A 21,237-nucleotide genomic window follows, 5' to 3' on the forward strand; every position below is an offset into this window, starting at 1 on the left:
TCGTATTCCAAAGTCTAACGTGCATAGCATAGGGGTTAATTGAGAGACGAAATCATGAACGAGGTGTTGATCATAGGATGTTCCCAACAAAATTAGCATTTGCTTATTTAGTATTGTTGTTTGGGGTTAAGATGTATAGGGTTGAAGGTCGGAAGAATATTATTGACAAATTCAATAACAAATTGTCTAAAGGGGAAGTAAAAATGCTCTTGATTGGTGGTCGCACTACCCTTTGAAAAGTATGTTGGGTAGTCTTGGGATTTACTTTATGTAATTTTTTAAGATACCGATAAAGTGCTCAAATTAAATGGGACAATATAAAAACATGGGAAAATGTCTTAAAATGACAACCAATAAAACTTAATTTGCTCTTTAAGTCACTAAACTTTTAATTGTATCCAATTGACTAACAAACTTTTCATTTTGGTTTTATTATATCATTGATACCGGTGATAGTCTGTTACAAACCTGCGTGGACTCCATGTCACCAATTTTGTTGTAACATCCGGTCCAGGTATGACTTAGCTTTGTTGTATTTATTTTAAAAGGGACGACCACGACGTGGAGGTCTGAGAAGGATCGTGGGATTTTAATGACCCGCCACAACGTGGTCATGAGGCACCACGACGTGGCAAGTGTTTTTTAGTAAAAACCCTAATTTTTAGGTCTTAGACCTTATATAAGGAACATTAAGGCCAGGGTTTCAGCCTCCATCTTTCTCCCAACCTCAGAAACTCTAACCCTAGCCTCCATTCAAGTTGTGACCTCATTCTTGGTTCTTTTTGGTGATTTTATAAGTAGAATGAAACTTTTGGTGAGGTGGTTACTTGGCAATCTTCATTCTTCAGCTAAGCTTATCTCTTGGACCTTGGTGAGTGCCCAAGACTCAACCTTTTCATGCCATGTTGCTAGATTTATTGTTTTTGTCCCCTTTTTCCCATGCTTTTAGATGGACTTATGTGATGGGATCTCATAAAGTTTGCAACTTTATGAATCTCCAGATCAAGTTGAGCATTAAGTGTCTTGGATCTGATTTATAATCAAGTATTGATGTCATGCATGGGATTTTAGTCATTAAACCCTATTTGTGACCTAAAATGGAAAATACATATATTGGACATGCAAGTCCATAAAGTCGAGGTTTTTAAGGTCACTTTGGAGTGTGAAACCATTCTGGAAACTTTAGTTGTAACATCCATAAAAATCAAGTCAATTTAAAACTTTTTCAAACATTCAAAACCATGAGTTATTACAAAAAAGTTTCCAGAATAGTTTCATATCAACCCAGAAATCCAAATCATAAAATGTGAGGTGTGTACGGTCACGCCTTTGTCTTCCCGCTGTCTTCCGTTGTACCTGAAACAATAATCGATAAATGTAAGATCGAAGGCTTAGTGAGTTACCCTCAAAATACCCATACACACAACAATACATATATAATAACAAACATACTATGGGTCCAACAACCATCGGGTTGGAATACCCCAGACCCACAACCATCGGGTTAGAATGCCAACATACTATGGGTCCAATCAACCATCGATTTGGAATACCCCAGACCCTCAACCATCGGGTTGAAATGCCAACATACTATGAGTCCAATCATCATCGGGATAGAATACTCTCGACCCACAACCATCGGGTTGGAATGATCACATACTGTGAGTCCAATCATCATCGGGATGGAATACTCACAGCCCATAACCATCGGGTTGGAATGCCCACAAACTATGAGTCCAATCATCCTCGGGATGGAATACTCTCAGCCCACAACCATCGGGTTGGAATGCCCACAAACTATGAGTCCAATCATCCTCGAGATGGAATACTCTCAGCCCACAACCATCAGGTTGGAATTCCCACACACAATACATATATAACAGACTAGTTGTGAAACCCGTATATTATACGGGTTAATTAAAACATAATGTTAAACAGGAGCGATTAGATGAAAAGTTTATTTTGAATTTGAAATATGAAATAAGTGAAAATTATGGAAAAAAAAAACGTGTAAAAAATAAATTAATTAAAATTATGTGTTTAATTGTTAGACCTGTGTACTAAACGAGTTATTATAATAAAATGTTAAATACAAATGTTTAAAGTGTAAATTTATTTGAAATTGAAATTGAAATTTGAAATTTGAAATTAATAGTTATTATAATAGGTTTAATTTATGGAAACTAAATTAATGATATAGTGGAAATGAATAATGAAGTAATTGACAAGTGGAAAATAAATATATTTCAAAATTATGACAAAATGACATGTGGCCAAATAAATGAGAGAATGACTAGTGGCAATAACATTTTCATTTATTAGGGTAGATAATCACATATAACGAGTCCAGTCATCCTCGGGATGGAATACGCTCCACTATCAATCAAACATGTGCACCTATATCAAAGAATCATCTACAGTCTAGAGAGACAACATGCTAGGGTCCAATCATCCACAGGATGGAATACCCTCAACTACCAATCAAGCATGTGCACATATAACAAGTAATCGCATAACAGTCTACAGACAATCAGACCAACTATAGGTCACTAAGCATATCATCATCCTACTACCAGGATATCGATCTAACAGATCATAATAGCATATAACCATCCTATCTATCAAGATACCGATCTACCAAATCATACCAGTAACAAATCTGAATAACAATTCAAAGGTTTGGCCTTGGTGTCGTAGACCCTTGAGTATAGTGAGGATAACTCACCTCGCAAGTAGTGTTGAAATGAACTAAAAGTCTCTGATCGCTGTCTCACCAAAATCCTGAATTATCCAAATAATAAACACTAATTCAATACATGGGATATCAATCTTGACTAAAGGTCTACATAGTCCATTTTATCTTTTCTCTTTACTGCGCCAAGGCCTAATTGCCAAATCCATGATCTTAAAAGTCCACATATCCAAAGCCCATTAATGGCCCAATTTTCCCAATTGGGTCTAACTTCCTAATTGGACCTTAATCTAAGATCCATCATCAAAGTTGGCCCAAACTAAATTATTCAGAGAGACCAGCAAGGCCCAAGTCTAATTAGTCCAAAGGCAGCCCAACTCGTCAAAAGTCCATCAGAGGGTGTATGCGAGGAGTACTCCTCTAGTACGTTGGGCGTACTTCCCTTGTGCGTTGACCACCGTCGGGGTGGTTGACTCGGTACACTGGGTGTACAAAAACTACGTGGGGGCATACCTAGGTTTTGCCAAAACCCTAATAAGTGCTTAATGGTTTAAGCACTTAAGCCCAAACTTCAGATCCATCGACTAAATGTGCCTAAGACTCATAAAGTCTCAAACTTTAACACTTTGGACGTCTAGAAAGTTCTTAATACATGGTCTTAATCCATTAAGACCTTCCTACTCTATGTATACGACACATTTAGCTATTGGGACATCATTTTTATCACTTAGGACCTCTTCAAGGGTCTGAAAGCACACCTTATCTCGTCCAAATCATATGATGCACCAACTTGGGACTTTTTGGAACAAGAATGGTTCCATAAAGCTAGCATGGCAAGATCTATATTATACAAGCATAAAGTTTGAAGCTTTTTACCTTCTAGAGCTTCTAGAGCACAGGGAAACCTTAGATCTACAAGCTTATCCTCCTTCTCCAACTTCTTGATGAAACACCTTCTTCTCCAACTACTCAAAGCACACTCTTTTAGCTTACACACTCAAGAAAGAGATTAGGGTTTGGGGAAAACGGCTCAAATCTATGGAGGCTAAGGCGAGGGAGGGTTATGAGCTTATAAGGACGTTTACATAGCACCCAAACCCTAAATATTTGGGTTTCTTTCTGACATGAGTACACCAGCGTACTAGGGCACGCCTAGTAGGCTTAGCGTACCCTTATGTACGCTCAGCGTACTCCTCCTGGTCCCAAAATTGCAATTTAGCCCTTAGGCTTCTTATGGCTTCACGCATCCATCCCCAGGGACTATAAATGAAAATTCTTGGGATGTTACAACTGTCCCCCACTTGAACTAGGCTTCGTCCTTGAAGCCTGCTATAGCGAACAATTCAGGATAATGCTCCCGCATCTCAGACTCCGGCTCCCAAGTCTACTCATATCCTTTCTGATGTTGCCCCTGGTCTCCCTACATAGTTCAAGTGCTCTCTGACTTGAACATCACCCAGCGATACAACTGCCTTCGCATCCAATATGTGCCTTTGCAGCTGCTATATGTGAAAAGTGTCGTGAATCTGACTGAGCTTCTTCGGAAGGTCTAACCTATATGCCACCTTGCCAAACCTGACAATAACCCTGATGATCCAAAGCATCCGAGACCCCACTTTCCCTTCCTGAAACGAATCCTTTTGTGCTGACAGGATAATACATCCTTCAGCTCCCGAAACAACCCACATAAACAACCAGCTAACAAGCATGAACACTCACACCTGGCCCAATCAGCCTCGGGCTGGAATACCATGCATGCCTACGACGGGTCCGATCATTCCTTGGATGGAATACCCTCGTTTCACACACATGTTTGGCCCAATCAACCCTCGGGTTGGAATACCAAACACGTCAGGTCCAGTCAATCATAGGGTCCGATCATCCCTAGGATGGAATACCACTATATACATAACAAGGGTCTACACCCATAACTTGAGATCCAAGGATCTATCCTCGCATCTCTTCCAGAATTCTCTGAATCGTCGCCACTAAGTATATCGCATCTGAATCTCGTTCAATCTGAACACGCACCAACAGGAGAAATAGTTCTCCGCAATTCTCTATTCCCACTGCCTATGACTGGAATGCTCCCGCTAATTTATTGTCACTGATGCTGACACCTCACTTTCCCAACTCTCCAACCTGAAGATACTCACATCCTTCCATTGTCCCAAAGGCCTAATCAATGTCCTTCACATCATTGAACAAGTGTCACCATACTGAAACCCTACCATACACGATTCCCTTATAACATAAGTTGTTGCCCACAAATTTCCAGGTTCTTTTATATGACCAACGACAGTCTCTAAAGGTATTCCATGAAAGGTAACCAACCAGTGCATAAAATGCAATTCACCAGACTATAATCACCTAACGTCCGGCTCAATACCAGGAAATGGACATCCTGATTGCTGTAACATAACAACATACTCAACACCTGCTCACAGATCTAACAGAATCCATACAGAGTCTTCAGCACGACTGGACCACCCGCACCGGGGCTTCAGTCTGTCTGGCCTACTCTTAGAACCTTCAGCATGTCTGGTCTGCCCTACTGGGCCTATATCCTGTCTGTACCGTTCTTCGGGCCTTCGGCCTGACTAGTTCGCCTCGCAGGGCACTCAGTCTATCCGGGCCGCCCTGGGTCTGTTGAGCAAAATCCTGAACCCGTCCTGGTGCCCTTCCCTAAATAGCCAGTCCTCCCCCACTTAGAACACTAACCACTACCCGCTGATGGAGAGACCAATCCACTACTTACCCGTCCCTACTAGTTGTTACCACCCTTAACTGTGGAACGATTAACCCTGGAGTGAATAACCTCCGCAGAACAACCCTCCCAACACGGAGCAACCAAACTTCAAGAGAAACCTGAATCCCCAGCTGAAAACTCCTGAATCTCCAAATCTCAACCACTAACCCTCCAATAATGATCTTTTATCCTAACTTCTCATCCTCAATGCATCCTTAGGTCTGAGCCATCTACAACCCTTTGATACTAAATTTCCCTGACACCTCCTATGTCCTAACGTCATTGAGCAGGCAAACGAAAGCTCATAATACAATCATAAACAATAAAACATGAGAAGACATACCCGTCTTCGCATGTGGTGCTGTCCTGGCCTCCTCAGTAGTGAGCTGAAAAGCACGCCCCTAAACCCTCGGGGGCTCTGCTCTACCCTACCTCCCGTCTGTAACCTTAGCCGGCGCTGGAACCGGCGCTGGTCTGGTAGCTAGCAAGGGACATTGGGCCTTTCATGTAGCCCACCTGATCACATTGGTAACAAAGTCGGGTGCTAGAAGTTGAAGTCTGCTGCCTGCAGTCCTTCGCGATGTGACCCTCCTTGCCACACTTGTGGTATCCTGAAGAAGATCGGCAACCCCCATCATGAACCTTGTCGCACTTCCCAGAAGTGTGACTCCTCTGACTCTCCTGCCTGTAATCAGCGGTCCTAAATCGCTTTGGCCCGGGCTGTGATTGCGCCAGGACCCGCCCCTGTTCCCTCAACTGAAGCTCGATATTTATCTCGCGCCGCCTGGCGGCCTCCTGTAGCTCTAGCAAGATATCATATCTCTGCGTGGACACGAACTGTCTGATGTCCGACTTGATCATGCTCAGATATCGGGTCATTTGAGCATGCTCAGAAGCAAACTCAGGGAAAGACATTGCCCTCTCAGTAAACATGCGGGTGATCTCCGTCACCGACTCAATACCCTGTCTCAACTCCAAAAACTCCTGTGACAACCTCTCCCGCTCCAACTCGGAATATAACGAGTACGGAACATCTTATTGAACTGATCCCAGTAACCGCCTCTCGCTGCTCATCAGAATATGACCCCATAATCAACCTCCACCAATCCTTTGCTCCGGACCTCAGCAGGTTCAAAGCACCTAACCTTCTGGCCCACAGGACACGAGTAGGTGAAGAAACATCCCTACATGTCTGATAGCCACCTCATGGCTATGATTGGGTCCTGAATCCCATCGAAACTCAGGGGCTTCGTGTTATCGAAGTCCCGATACTAAAAAGCCCGACTGACTCCACCCCATGCCACTGTTACAACTGCAGTTGCTGCTGCGGCAGCCGACTTAGTAAGGGCTACATAGCGCTCACCAAAGTACTCGACCATGGTGGTCTTGATAGACCCAAACATCTCTGGTAACTCCGCCCGGAACGGTGCAGCAACCTCGCCAGGCAGGATCTCTCAGATCCTGGCATCCATCTCATTTGGCCTCATCTGGCCGATAGTCTCGGGCACTGCGGGTGTCTCCTATCCGCCGTCTCCTGATCCTGACCCGAATCCTGTCGCAAATTGCCTCGTGACCATCATGCTGAAAATATACCAGGAGTATATCAAACACTCCCTATAATAACAGGAACTAACTCCCAACGAAACCCTAGGGGTTGTGACCTCCTTGCTACGCGTATAGGTCTTGTGCTTTCAATAGTACGAGATCATACTACCTTCCACACCGACCCATATTTGTCTCAAGTATCACCACAACACCCTAACAATATACATAAACATAACGAGCGCTCAATCCTCACTCCTAGAGGAATACTAAATATCTCCTACAGGCCTACCGACCTCACACAACCCACCCATCCATTAAACTTCCACCAACCCTGCAGCACTAGTGTATGTTAATCATACATAACGATGGACCCCATAGACTTTCGAACTATGGGTCCAATCAACCATTAGGTTGGAATACCCCAGGCCCACAACCATCGGGTTAGAATGCCAACATACTATGGGTCCAATCAACCATCGGGTTGGAATACCCCAGACCCTCAACCATCGGGTTGGAATGCCTACTATGAGTCCAATCATCCTCGGGATGGAATACTCTCGGCCCACAACCAACTTGGGACTTTTTGGGACAAGAATGGTTCCATAAAGCTAGCATGGCAAAATCTATATTATACAAGCATAAAGTTTGAAGCTTTTTACCTTCTAGAGCTTCTAGAGCACAGGGAAACCTTAGATCTACAAGCTTATCCTCCTTCTCCAACTTCATGATGGAACACCTTCTTCTCCAACTACTCAAAGCACACTCTTTTAGCTTACACACTCAAGAAAGAGGTTAGGGTTTAAGGAAAACGGCTCAAATCTATGGAGGCTAAGGCGAGGGAGGGTTATGAGCTTATAAGGACGTTTATATAGCACTCAAACCCTAAATATTAGGGTTTCCTTCTGACATGAGTACGCCCAGCGTACACAAGTGTACGCCCAACGTACTAGGGCGTGCCTAGTACGCTTATCGTACCATTATGTACGCTCAGCGTACTCCTCCTGATCCCTAAATTGCAATTGATCTCTTAGGCTTCTGATGGCTTCACCCATCCATCCCCAGGGACTATAAATGAAAACTCTTGGGATGTTAAGTGGTGCAACTCTATGAATTTGGTGCTTAATGAGAATCTTGATGCATTAAGTCACCATTAGTGGTTGGGTTTGGGATTTTGGATTATGGAAGGGTTTAAGTGATAAAGTTGGAAACTTTATCCATCAATACCATAGGGAGGACCAGATCTGAGCCTTGGAGTTTTATGTAGTTGAAGGAAAATAACTTAATGGTTTAAGTTGTCTAGACGCACCACCACTGCATGGTTGAGTTTGCCACGACGTGGTGACTTGGTCTAGACCCACCTGTTTTGTCGGGTTGCGTTCACGGTGTGGCCAAGGAGGCCATGACGTGGCAACTAGCTGGATTGACTTTTGGCTTTTGACATTGACCTAGATTTTGACCAATGTTGACTTAGGGGTATTTTGGGTATTTTGAGTTGTAGACTGAGTTTTGGTTACTGTTAATTGTAAAGGTGACCGGTAGAGTTGGTTTTCGAAGCAACGTGTTACTACAGCTATTTTGTTTGTCCATGAGGTGAGTCTCCTCACTATATACATGGGTTGAAGGCACCAATGTCGGCCCATTATTCAATTATGTAGAATGTTAACCGCTATGTGATATATATTTGTTTGTGTGATCGGGTTGGAATACAACCCAAGGCGGGGCCCACTATTATATGATCGGGTTTAAATACACTCTAGGGTGGGGCCCACTATCATATTATCGGGTTGGAATACACCCCAGGGAGAGGCCCATTATGGCAAGTTTAGGTTGAAATATACCCCAGGGAGAGGACCCAGGGTGGGGACCATATTTGTTTATTGGGTTGAAATATACATTAGGGCTAGGCCCAGTTGTATGTTTGGTATGTGGTACCTTGGGGAAATCACTAAGCTTTGTGTTTACAGTTTATGTTTATGGTTTCAGGTACTTCTAACTCGAAAGGGTATGGTCCGACATGATGGCACAGCATCCTCCCCTCATGATTTCCGCATTTTGATATGATTGTACTCTGATGTCTTGGATATTATTGTTGGTGTTGGATTTTGAAACAATTAATGAAGGAACTGATAGTCTTTTAATGAAAAAAAAATTATCACTATTTTTGGATTGTTACATGTGTCCACGTAATCGATTGTATAATATAACCAAAAGAAATTGTTGTTCAGTTGGATATATATATATATATATATATATATATATATATATATATATATATATATATAAGTTTAGTGACTTGAAAAGCAAATAAAATGTTATCAGTTGAGGCAAAATTGAAGATTTTGGATATATAATTAATGTTTAAAAGTTTTTTAATATTTTCTAAGGAATGTCTTAAATAGCAACCAATAACATTTTATTTGTTTTTTAAGTCACTAAACTTATAAATTTATCCAAATGACCAACAAACTTTTTTTGGTTCTATTATACATGTGATTACGTAGACACAACCAATAGCGTAGAGTTCATGTGGGTTGGTAATGGGCTATCAAGGGTATCAATGGGATAATAGAATCAAAATGAAAAGTTTGATGATCAATTGAATACAATTAAAAGTTTAGTGATTGAAACAGTAAAAAAAAATATTGGTTGCCATTTTAAGACATTTTCCCTAAAAGCATCCAAAGAAAATTGTGGAATTAGAATTGGAAGTTCGGTTTTAATCCTTCATTGCTTTTTAAATGGTAGTGGAAATAGGCAATCGATGCAAATTCTTTATGGGCTATATAAAGTTATCGAATTTAATCATGGAAGTAAAAGCATGTTTGGTTTTACTGTTAATGGTGTAAAATCGATGTGAGTTTGGTTAAATATGGTGTAAAATCAAGAAGGATTAATCTGGTTTTGGACAAAACTTGATAAATATAATAATAATAATTGGATCTATTATTCGCATCTAATCGACATATAATTCTCAATATTATTTGTCGGTTTCCTTACGTGTCTATTAGTTTGATTTACAACATTCTTAAAGGTTTTTATTGTGATAAATCAACAGACTAATGGACACTACTGCTAGCCTCCACTTCATGAACCAAGAGTTTGCCAAACTTGACCAATTCGATGGTCAGAACTACACCCGTTGGGCCGAGAAGGTCAGGTTCATGCTTCATGTCTTGAAGCTCGCCTTTGTGTTGGACCCAAAACTGGCACCAATTCCTACTAATCCAATTCCCGAGGCGAGGAAAACTGTGGACCCAGCGGTCATCGCAGAACTGGAAAAGCAAAGGACTATGCGTAGAGAGTCTGAGGAACTGTGTGTGGGTCATATCAAGAACTCCTAATCTGATCGACTCTATGATCTTTACTCACTGATCAAAGATCCAAGAGAGCTATGGAATGCGTTGGAACTTAAGTACAAGGCACATGAGGAAGGTACTAACAAATACCTTGTGTCTAAGTACCTAGAGTTTCAAATGGTTGATGACAAATCAATTATGGAGCAAGTGCATGAACTCCAAGTCATGGTCAACAAGTTGAACGCACTCTCCATCTCTATTCCAAAACTCTTTCAGGTTGGTGCGATTATCGCAAAACTACCACCCTCGTGGAAAGATTTCTCTAAGAGAATGATGCATAAATCTGAGGACTACTCCTTGGATGATCTGATGAAACACCTCCGCATTGAGGAGGAAACTCGCATCAGGGACAAGCATGGTAAAGTCGGATCAAGTGTGCATCACGTGTCAGTTGGGGGTTCTAGTCATAAAGGCAAGTCTAGGGGACAAAACAAGAAGAACTTGGGACCCAAGAAAAAAAGCTTCAAGAAACCGGGTCATTCGAATCCTAACTCCAAGCTAAAAAGGACCGGACATTGCCATGTCTGCGGAGAGATTCGGCACTATGCTAGAGAATGCAAGGATCGCAAATCAGGACCGGTAGCACATGCAGTCGAGCAGGTGACTGACATGGTGGCAAGTGTGAACCTTGGAGAGATTTTTGTGATCTCCTCCCTTACCCGAGCAATCAGTGCTCGAGGATGGTTCGTGGACACTGGAGCCACCGTGCATGTTTGTGGGCAATGAGAGAGCTTTCGTACTTACCGCCCAATGCCTCATGGGACGGTAGTTGTCTGTGCTGATGGCCACAAAGCTGAAGTTCAAGGAAGAGGTGATGTTCGTGTGAAGTTCACACGTGGTGAATGGGTAACCCTTCGAGATGTTCTTCATGTTCCTACTATCTCGAAAGGGTTGGTTTCTGCGGACAAGTTTGACAAGGGTGGGTTCAAGATGGTGCGTGAGAGAGGCAAAATTATGATCACTAAAGGCAGAAGATATGTTGGGAGGGCGAACAATTGTTCAGGGATGTATCGTTTGTGCCTTAGTTATGAGGGTAGTGTTAGTGGTCCTAGTGTTGAGAGTGGTGGTTCTAGTGTTGCAAGTGTGTCAAGTGTTGATAATGATGTAATTGGTGGATTGGTTGCTAATGTGAATGAAGTAAACTTTTCTGGTTATTTTGTTTGTTCAATTTCTTTATGGCATAAACGTTTAGCACACACTAATGTTAAAAACATTGAAAAAATGCAAACTAAAGGAATGTTAAAATATGATAGAAAAGATTTTGAAAAATGTGAAACGTGTGAAATCAAAGTTCACTAAGAAACCATTTCCATCGGTTAAGAGAAATACATCATTGCTTGAGTTGATTCATTCTGATATATGTGAATTAAATGGAATCCTTACTCGAGGAGGAAAAAGGTATTTTATCACATTTTGTGATGACTTCGGTCGATATCTACATGTTTATTTGCTGAGATCAAAAGATGAAGCTTTTGATGCATTATTCGCTCGGATAGAGGCGGGGAATATTTCAACCAAGAGTTTGACACATTTTGTGAAGAGAATGGAATTAAACATAAGAGAACTTCACCATATACTCCCCAACAGAATGGTTTGGCTGAAAGAAAAAACCGAACCCTTTGTGAGATGGTCAACTGTATGTTGAGCCAATCGGGCCAACCAAACAATCTATGGGGGAAGCACTATTGACTGCTTGCTATGTTCATAATAGGATCACTAGTCGTGTGATTCCTACAAGCCCTTATAAGTTGTGGAAAGGTAGAAAGCCTAACCTAGACTATTTGAAAGTGTGGGGGTGTGTTGCTTATTATTGGACTCCCAATCCTAAGCGGACCAAATTGGGAGCACGAGCGAATAAGAGTATATTTATCGGATATGCTCACAATAGCAAGGTTTACCGGTTATTAGATATTGAATCAGGTGTTGTTGTGGAATCCAGAGATGTGGAATTCTTTGAAGACAAGTTTTCTAAGGATGAAGAAAACTCCAGTCATACAACACCTACAAGTACTTATCGAGAAATACTCCCACCTCCTCTTATTATAGAGGAACCAATGAGAGGTACTAGGGCTAGAATAGAGAAAAGTTTTGGAGACAATTTCTATTCTTATTTGGTCAAAGGAACACAAAAGAAAGTGACAAGAGAGGTCATCTTTTCCATTAATTTTGATGATGATCCTAAGACCTTTACTGAAGCCATGACGTCTCGAGATGCTCCTTTGTGGAAGGAAGCCATCAATGACGAAATGGATTCAATCATGAGTAATGAAACTTGGGAGTTAGCTGATCTACCCAATGGGAGAAAACCCATAGGATCCAAGTGGATATTCAAGAGAAAGTACCATCCAGATGGATCCATATCTGCCTATAAAGCAAGATTAGTTGCTAAGGGCTATAGGCAGCGAGAAGGTATCGATTATTTTGATACCTATGCCCCAATTGCTAGATTAGTTCTATTAGAACTCTCATAGCAATATCAGCTTTGAAAGGATTGTACATTCATCAAATGGATGTGAAGACAGCCTTTCTAAATGGTTATCTCAAGGAGGAGATTTACTTGGAGCAACCTGAAGGTTTCGTGATACCTAAACAAGAAAACAAAGTGTGTAGACTTGTTAAATCCTTGTACGGGTTGAAGCAAGCTCCCAAACAGTGGCATGAGAGATTTGACACCACTGTGACTGCCTTTGGTTTTCAGCACAATAGTGCTGACAGATGTATTTATTCTAAACATACATCCGATTACATAGTAGTTATTTGTCTTTATGTTGATGATATGTTGATCATTGGCACTCACCTAGAAGGTATTCTTGAGACGAAGAAATACCTATCCTCGAACTTTAAGATGAACAATCTTGGAGAAGTTGATACAGTGAAAAGGACAGGTGGTCAGTTTTCTCTGAGTCAATCTCATTACATAGAGAAAATTCTAACAAAGTTTCAACATTTGAACATTAAGGAATATTCAACACTCATTTTGATTCAAGTGTGAAACTTAAGGTGAATTCTGGTCGAGCTGTGGTTGAACTAGAATATGCTAGTGCAGTTGGAAGCATGATGTATGTTACTCACTGCACTCGACCTAACATCGCATTCGTTGTAAGCAAACTGAGTCGATATACTGTTAATCCAGGGACGGAGCACTGGAAAGCATTGGGTAGAGTGTTGGATTACCTGAAAAGGACAAGTACTTTTGAGTTGACGTATTCGTCATCTGATGGAATACTTGAAGGTTATTCTGATGCCAGTTGGATTGATCACACTAGTGATTCAAAATCCACGAGTGGTTGGATTTATACTCTAGTTGGTGGTGTTATTTCTTGGGCGAGCAAGAAACAGACATGCATAACTCATTCAACGATGGAAGCAGAGCTAATTGTCATAGCAACAGTGGGCAAAGAGGCAGAGTGGGTTCGAGATCTACTTATGGATATCTGTTTGTGGGATATTCCAATGCCTTCAATACCTATGTATTGTGACAGTGAGGCCACACTATCTAAAGTATATAATGGTAAGTCGAGACATGTAGGTCTACGACACAATTTTGTGAGACAACTAATTGAAAGTGGTACCATCAAGGTTGTCTATGTCAAGACAAGTAGAAACTTGGCATATCCGTTTACCAAACCTCTGACGAGAGATTTGGTTACATCTACCACGAGAGTCATGGGTCTAAAACCACAATAGAATCGCTTAGTGATGGAAACCCAACTTGATATAAGTGCTCCTAATTCTCAAGTTTAAAGGGTAACAACGAAGTCACTAACGATAGAAGGTACTATCATTATTAATAGATCCATGTGAGGTAGGATAGTACGCCGTTGCCGAGAACGAGGTTGAGTTACGACTCTTAACAAAGTTTTGGGGACATCTAAGCAACGAAGATGTTGTAAAACTTTACCTATATGATCTAGAGGTGGTGCCGCCTCAAGTGAAGATTAGTGGTTTATCTTCTAAAGGATCATGAAAAGGGTTTATAGAGCATGGCCATATAGGCCACAGTATATAATGCGGTATATAATTGTAAGTCGAGACATGTAGGTCTGCGACACAATTTTGTGAGATAACTAATTGAAAGTGGTACCATCAAGGTTGTCTATGTCAAGACAAGTAGAAACTTGGCAGATCCGTTTACCAAACCTCTGACGAGAGATTTGGTTACATCTACCACGAGAGTCATGGGTCTAAAACCACAATAGAATCGCTTAGTGATGGAAACCCAACTTGATATAAGTGCTCCTAATTCTCAAGTTTAAAGGGTAACAACGAAGTCACTAACGATAGAAGGTACTATCATTATCAATAGATCCATGTGAGGTAGGATAGTACGTCGTTGCCGAGAACGAGGTTGAGTTACGACTCTTAACAAAGTTTTGGGGACATCTAAGCAACGAAGATGCTGTAAAACTTTGCCTATATGATCTAGAGGTGGTGCCGCCTCAAGTGAAGATTAGTGGTTTATCTTCTAAAGGATCATGAAAAGGGTTTATAGCGCATGGTCATATAGGCCACAGTATATAATGCGGTATATAATGGTAAGTCGAGACATGTAGGTCTGCGACACAATTTTGTGAGACAACTAATTGAAAGTGGTACCATCAAGGTTGTCTATGTCAAGACAAGTAGAAACTTGGCAGATCCGTTTACCAAACCTCTAACGAGAGATTTGGTTACATCTACCACGAGAGTCATGGGTCTAAAACCACAATAGAATCGCTTAGTGATGGAAACTCAACTTGATATAAGTGCTCCTAATTCTCAAGTTTAAAGGGTAACAACGAAGTCACTAACGATAGAAGGTACTATCATTATTAATAGATCCATGTGAGGTAGGATAGTACGCCGTTGCCGAGAACGAGGTTGAGTTACGACTCTTAACAAAGTTTTGGGGACATCTAAGCAACGAAGATGCTGTAAAACTTTACCTATATGATCTAGAGGTGGTGCCGCCTCAAGTGAAGATTAGTGGTTTATCTTCTAAAGGATCATGAAAAGGGTTTATAGTGCATGGCCATACTAGTGCTCAGGGAGAACACAAAGATGACTTGTGATGTGTGGGGGTAAACCTGAGAGGTCATTAAGGTTCATGGTTTAAACCTATAAGGATACCATTGAATCGGTCTCTTCTTGTTTTTTCTCATTAAACTAGGGTTTAATCTTCGTGACACCCAAGTGACATCATCTGTCTGAGTGAAAGGAAACTTTCCAACTTGGTGGGGGATTGTTGGAACTTTATATATATATATATATATATATATATATATATATATATATATATATATATATATATATATATATATATATAAAGGAATTGCAAGTTGGCAATTTCCTTTGTATCCCACATTGGTGGGGGCAAGAAACTTTTGTGGGTTTATAAGCCTATTCCCTTAATAGGCCTTCAAAGGCTTTAGTGGATCAAAGGAATGAGCCAAGCCCACGCGCGCGCCTAGCCTAGCCTAGCACTAGCCAACATCGTGAGTGCACAAAATGGCGCGATTTAGGCGCACTTGGCACTTCGCACGACACATCGGTTGCTGGGAGCTGAGGAGCTTTCATTTTTGGCAAGTTCAGGTCAAGTCAGTTTGACTGGTCCGGTCAAACCGTTGACCAGTGTTGACTTCGTGGAGGACAAGTCGGGGCACTCTAGAAGGATCAGGAAATGACTTGCTTGGAGAGCAAGTCGTCGCCCTAGGGTTTCTAGGGTCGGCCTATGGGGGCCCGTTTCATGCCTTCTAGGGTTTCGATACTTATAAATACTGCTCCCTATGAGCCATTTGACACACTCACGAAAATCGAAACTCTCTCCCACTCTCAGCATTTTTCTTCCCGTTTCCGAGTATTCACTTTGTGTTTATCGATTTCCAGTGTTCTTGGAAAATCGATAGATCTGCATTAAATCCTGGGGTTTTACTCTGTTGCTTACACCAATAGAAGCAAAGTAAAAACCTTTAAGGGCAGGAGTCCGATCCGTGCAGTTATATGAAGTTCAAGATCAGCCATCAACAGGTCGGTTTTACTTCTCTGTCTTACGTTTAATTTCGTCCAACAACAGGACAGTCTTCTTCTGCCTTTCTTATAATCATATCTAATCGAGAAGGATTAATCTGGTTTTGGACGAAACTTGGTAAATATAATATTAATAATTGGATCTATTATTCGCAACTTTCGACATATAATTCTCAATATTATCTCGATAAGTTGCATTTGGACAACCATTTTATGTAATCTTTAATTGGTTTAATATTGACGATAACTTAAGGGGAAAAAAAACCAAGAAGTGAATACTTCATCCATGCTATGGCACCAACGTTTAGGCCACATTTCACAAAAATGAAAGTTAAGACTTGTGAATCCTCGTACGCTATATACATAGAAATACACTAAGACAGAACCCAATGGACTTTAGCATCCTCCCAATAGACATAATATAGCGGGTACTTAGTCGTTATAGCATGCAATAATGTTCCCCCTTGTTGCTCCCATAGTCAAAGCATATGTTTTCGGTTCATTTTCAATACCCAAAAACATAGGAAGAATGATATCAAATTAAGTTAAACATTTACGCTTCGACAGTTAGAAGCTTTGTGTATACCCAAGTTTGTACTCATCTTGACATCACTTATGTTACTGGCATGTTGGACCGTTATTAGTCAAATCTCATACTAGATCATTGGAAAGTCGTAAAGAAAGTATTTTGATATTTATAAGGGACTAAGGGGGGATGTTGGAAAATAACCCATCAGTATGGCCTAAGGAGTATTATGTAATGTTAATTACACGTTGAGTACAAATCTATATTGTAGCATAATTTTCCATAATGACATTTCAGTCTCTACACATAAATATATCTAATATAATGGATATGACATTGTTCTATAACTTGAAGGACTATTTTGTATGGTTCTATATGCTTTCCCGTAAGGTTTAATTGGCGGGTTTTTCCTATGTGCTCTAAAACTCTATAAATAACATATGATCGTGTATGTTAGGAAAGCACTACTCAATCAAAGAAATTTGCACAGGCACCATTATAGGAAGAAAGGATTCGTGTACATGGCATCATCTTCTTCAAAATTAACACTTCAAAGTAAGTAAACTTCATTCCTCATTAACCATTGATGAAGCTATGTGTAAATTTGATCTTGGTTATGCTTATAATCTAATATGAAGGTGTTTATAAGACCTAATATTTTGGTTATGCTTTTACTTTAATATGAAGTTTGTTTATGGACCTATTATTTAGGTGTTAATAATAGGTATATTGATATGCTTAATTCCTTTGTTATCACGTTATAAAAGTGTATCTTTTTTGCATACATTAAATAATAAGGCATTTTCAGTATTAACTATTGCCCAAAGTTAAGTGAAACATTGATTGAGACTAATTTCACAACATCTGAGAGACTCTTTGAAATTGGATCCAAGTGTAATGGACCTAGATCATGCATTATGTTATGATCCTCACTCTATCTAAATAAGAAGAGCACCGTTGAACAATAACAGTTATATGATTAATGGGAAAGTTCAAACTACATGGCACTCATGATCATAAAGAATTCCATTCTAATAGCTATTTGTAGAGCCATTAAAACACAATTAACTAAAAGGGTATGGATATGGAAATCAGTGAAGGTTCCTTGTTCACTTCATCATGACATCTCTTCCCGTTGAGTGTAGTCCTTACATGTTCAGTAGTTTCCCTTCAAAAATATAACTGATGTGTATGTTCCAGACAAAATAGGCAAAACTTTTCTCGCCAGATAACTGACTTTAACTCTATAGTGTATATATACACATAGTTCGGTTTTGCAGACCACTTTTCACATATATTACATTTTCTATAATTTGTCTCGATAACATAAATCAAGGTATTTATGTGTTTTTGAATACAGAATTTTACCTGAAATCAAGATTGTTATTTCTTGTATTATCCCAAATCAGTATACCTATTATTAACACCAAAATAATAAGTCTTATAGACACGTTTATATAACATAATCAAGATCAATTTTACACATAACTACAGTAATAATGGAGTTTACTTACTTAGAAGTGTTAACTTTGAAGAAGATGATGTCATGTTCATGATGTATTTCTTCCCATAATGGTGAATGGTGTCTTTACGGATTTTCCGACGGGAGTGTTTGTCTAACATACACAATCATATGGTGTTTATGGAGAGTTAGGGCACATAAAAAGCTTTCCAACTTACACTTGATTGTAGGTGTGCTTTGCTTATTTAATTCATTAGTTACACCTTTTAGACAAGAGTATATATCCACACAAAAGTTCACTCTAAGTTATAGAACAATGTCATATCCATCATACTACATATATTTAGGTGTGGGAACTGAAAATCCATTATGGTACAATATTTAACTAAACTCAAAATATAATTAACAATACAAAATAGTCCTAAGGTCACATTAATGGGTTATTTTCCAACACCCCTACCTATATAAAGTTATAAATGGCTTGTACTCTATGATGTGGTACTTTTTTTTGTATGATTTTTGTCTGCACTAAAGCAAGGGGAATTTACATTCTATTTTAGGACCAATTGAAATAGTTAAAATAGTTCAATAGAATTGGTGGATATGAATATAATATTGTGATGTTAAAATTGTTCAAATATTTAAAATAGTTTAAAGAATTATTATTGGTGAATATGTTAATTTTATTTGGTTTATATGCTACTTTTTTATTAGGTGTGTATGTTAACTTTTTACTAATGGTGTGTAGCAAGATGATGTTGTCTCTGAAAATTTGACACATTTAGAAGATCAATTATGAGATATTGAAGATCAATATTGATTGTGCGTTTTTTGTTGTTTTTTCTTGAATAAATATAGTCGGTACATATTCGGGTTCTTAGTTATACTTGCATTATTATTTAATTATGTTGTGCATATACATTTGGGTTTTGGATTACTTATTTTCAGACAAAAGGATAAAATCATCATTTATTCTCGTTCAGATGCTTCATTTAATCCAAAAAAGGAAACATATTTTTTGTATAGAGTACTTTATACAAACAAACATCATTACAGATTCATACATGACTTAACAGAAAAAAAGCCCTTGATCATGTAAGTTATATACATAAAACAAAAAAAATCGGATATTTTCTTTTGCAAGTGTGTCATCATTTTCTTAAAGATTTTTTTAAAATCATTTTCCAAGACAACCAGTTTTATCAATTGTCTTTATCCAAACAGCACTTAATGGAATAAACAAAAAAGATAGAGCCCAAGATTGATATACCTGAGTAAGAAGATATGGAATCATAGTATTAATGATGTAGTAGAGGAGAAGCTAGTGGTAGTAGAAGCAGCTGTAAATGGCTTAATTGATGACTGAAGTGATTCAGGACCCTCTGCAACAATTCTCTTGCATACACCATCACAATTACTAATCACTTCAGTCAACCTTCCTTTTAGCTCACCAACTTCCACTTGTAACTCATGAACTGCATGTATATTTTTTTTGTAACATTTGGTTTGTTAAAAAGGGAATTTAGGTTTTTTCAGTTATATAAAAAAAATAATTTGAAAAGTAGAGAATACCTCCCCACAGGTGACTTGAAGTTGTTTTCATTGCTGAGAAGGAGGAATTATATGTTTGAAGAAGTTTTACTGCTAAAGCATTTACAATTTCTATTTTGTTTTCCACCTCTTCCTATAAATATAAAAATAAAAATTCATTACATAAAAAGAACAAAAAGTTAGAAAAGGCCCTATTTGTTACTTATAACAAACCTGTCTTTTGTTAAAGGTGTGAGCCTGTTGTTCTTGCCATTTTTGATATGTTGTGTATAATTCCATTAGCACTTTAGGATCCACAATAACTGTTAACAAAAATTTAAGAACAATATAACAGACTTGTCAACCGAAGTTATGTTGATGTAACAATAGTAAATACAACTATGCTAGTAAGAATTATAACTAAAAGATTGAGGATTTATTGACCAAATAAGATAATGAAGAAAATGCACCTGCATCTGACGAAGTTGAGGGTCGATTGACCAAAATATCTGTCAAGCTACTCTTTGAGGGTTCAGATGTCAATATGGAAGTCGCCTGTTCGAGAAATTCAAACATGTGAATAACAAGAAGCCGATTTAAAACAAATTAGCACACATTTTGGTGTTGAGTGATCGAAATCGATGTAGTTTTGTCGATCTGAAAATCGTATGATCTGATACAAACATGCGAGTTAAAAACCTAATCAAATGTTAATCAGAGACAAACTCACGATTTGGAGCGAATTAAGCTTCTCTAGCACGGGATCGGAGCTTTCTAATCGCTCGGAGACAGTGGTGATTCCATCGTCCCCTTTCTTTACAGAAAACAGATTTACAGCGGTGAAAATTTTAAAAATTGAAAGATAATTAAAGTTCTAGTGAAATAGGTTGGAGAGTTGGGTTACCTGTGACCTTGAAAGAGTAGATTCCGATGAACCCATGGCCAAATGCTTCCGTGAAGGTGAAGAAATACGATGAATACCTTATATTGCTGCCAGTTAGAAGTTGCATTCCATTTCTTTGGCGGAGCTAGACTACGGTCGCGGGATTACGTCGGAGCTTGCCGGGAAATCACACAGTAGGTTTTACCTAGACGGTATATTCTCGTTTGAGGCTGTTAATAGGGTCAATGTGATTGGGTTTCTGTTTTATTGGGCCGAATTAATCGGGTTAGTTGGCTTACAAAGTAAAGTAAGATAAAAATGGTGCCATGTTTGTAATAATTAAGTTTTATAAGCTTAAATTGTAAAGTGGTAAATCAAAATAATTTTGAATGCATATGGTTTATTGTATTTGTTTGTATTGTATAGTTAGGGTGAAATTGGTATAGAATCAATCATTTTTTTATTAAACTGTGTGTCATATTAATTAC

The 21,237-nt window shown here is 39.2% G+C and overlaps 1 protein-coding gene across 4 annotated transcripts; it reads right to left on the reverse strand.

The window, feature by feature from the left end:
* Positions 1-1,200: 1,200 nt before the first annotated feature.
* LOC145097272 (uncharacterized) lies at positions 1,201-20,983 on the reverse strand. 4 transcript variants are annotated; one of them, XR_013704305.1, is made up of 8 exons: positions 20,771-20,983; positions 20,597-20,676; positions 20,337-20,421; positions 20,101-20,189; positions 19,909-20,020; positions 19,607-19,811; positions 18,389-18,490; positions 18,156-18,288 (listed from the first exon to the last, which is right to left on the reverse strand). XR_013704305.1 is itself a non-coding variant. In XM_079034809.1 (7 exons), the coding sequence occupies exons 1-6, from the start codon at positions 20,874-20,876 to the stop codon at positions 19,627-19,629; spliced, it is 657 nt and encodes a 218-aa protein (XP_078890935.1). In that variant the 5' UTR covers positions 20,877-20,983; the 3' UTR covers positions 1,201-1,356; positions 19,607-19,626. The 4 variants fall into 4 exon arrangements, 2 of the variants coding, with proteins under 2 accessions (XP_078890935.1, XP_078890936.1); XR_013704306.1 differs by having other exon boundaries at positions 20,597-20,680; positions 20,771-20,945; XM_079034809.1 differs by lacking the exons at positions 18,156-18,288; positions 18,389-18,490 and adding an exon at positions 1,201-1,356.
* Between the last annotated feature and the right edge of the window lie 254 nt (positions 20,984-21,237).

Source organism: Lactuca serriola, chromosome 4, assembly GCF_051521515.1.
Source record: "Lactuca serriola cultivar US96UC23 chromosome 4, Lser_US96UC23_V15, whole genome shotgun sequence".
Lineage (NCBI taxonomy): Eukaryota > Viridiplantae > Streptophyta > Magnoliopsida > Asterales > Asteraceae > Lactuca > Lactuca serriola.

Excerpts from the sequence above, each read along its gene's own strand:
- LOC145097272 (XM_079034809.1), bottom strand. The coding sequence starts at position 20,876 with ATGCAACTTCTAACTGGCAGCAATATAAGGTATTCATCGTATTTCTTC. Across the intron at positions 20,190-20,336 it reads CTCAACTTCGTCAGATGCAG|TTATTGTGGATCCTAAAGTG; the intron begins GTGCATTTTCTT and ends TTTTGTTAACAG. Across the intron at positions 20,021-20,100 it reads ACACCTTTAACAAAAGACAG|GAAGAGGTGGAAAACAAAAT; the intron begins GTTTGTTATAAG and ends TTATATTTATAG.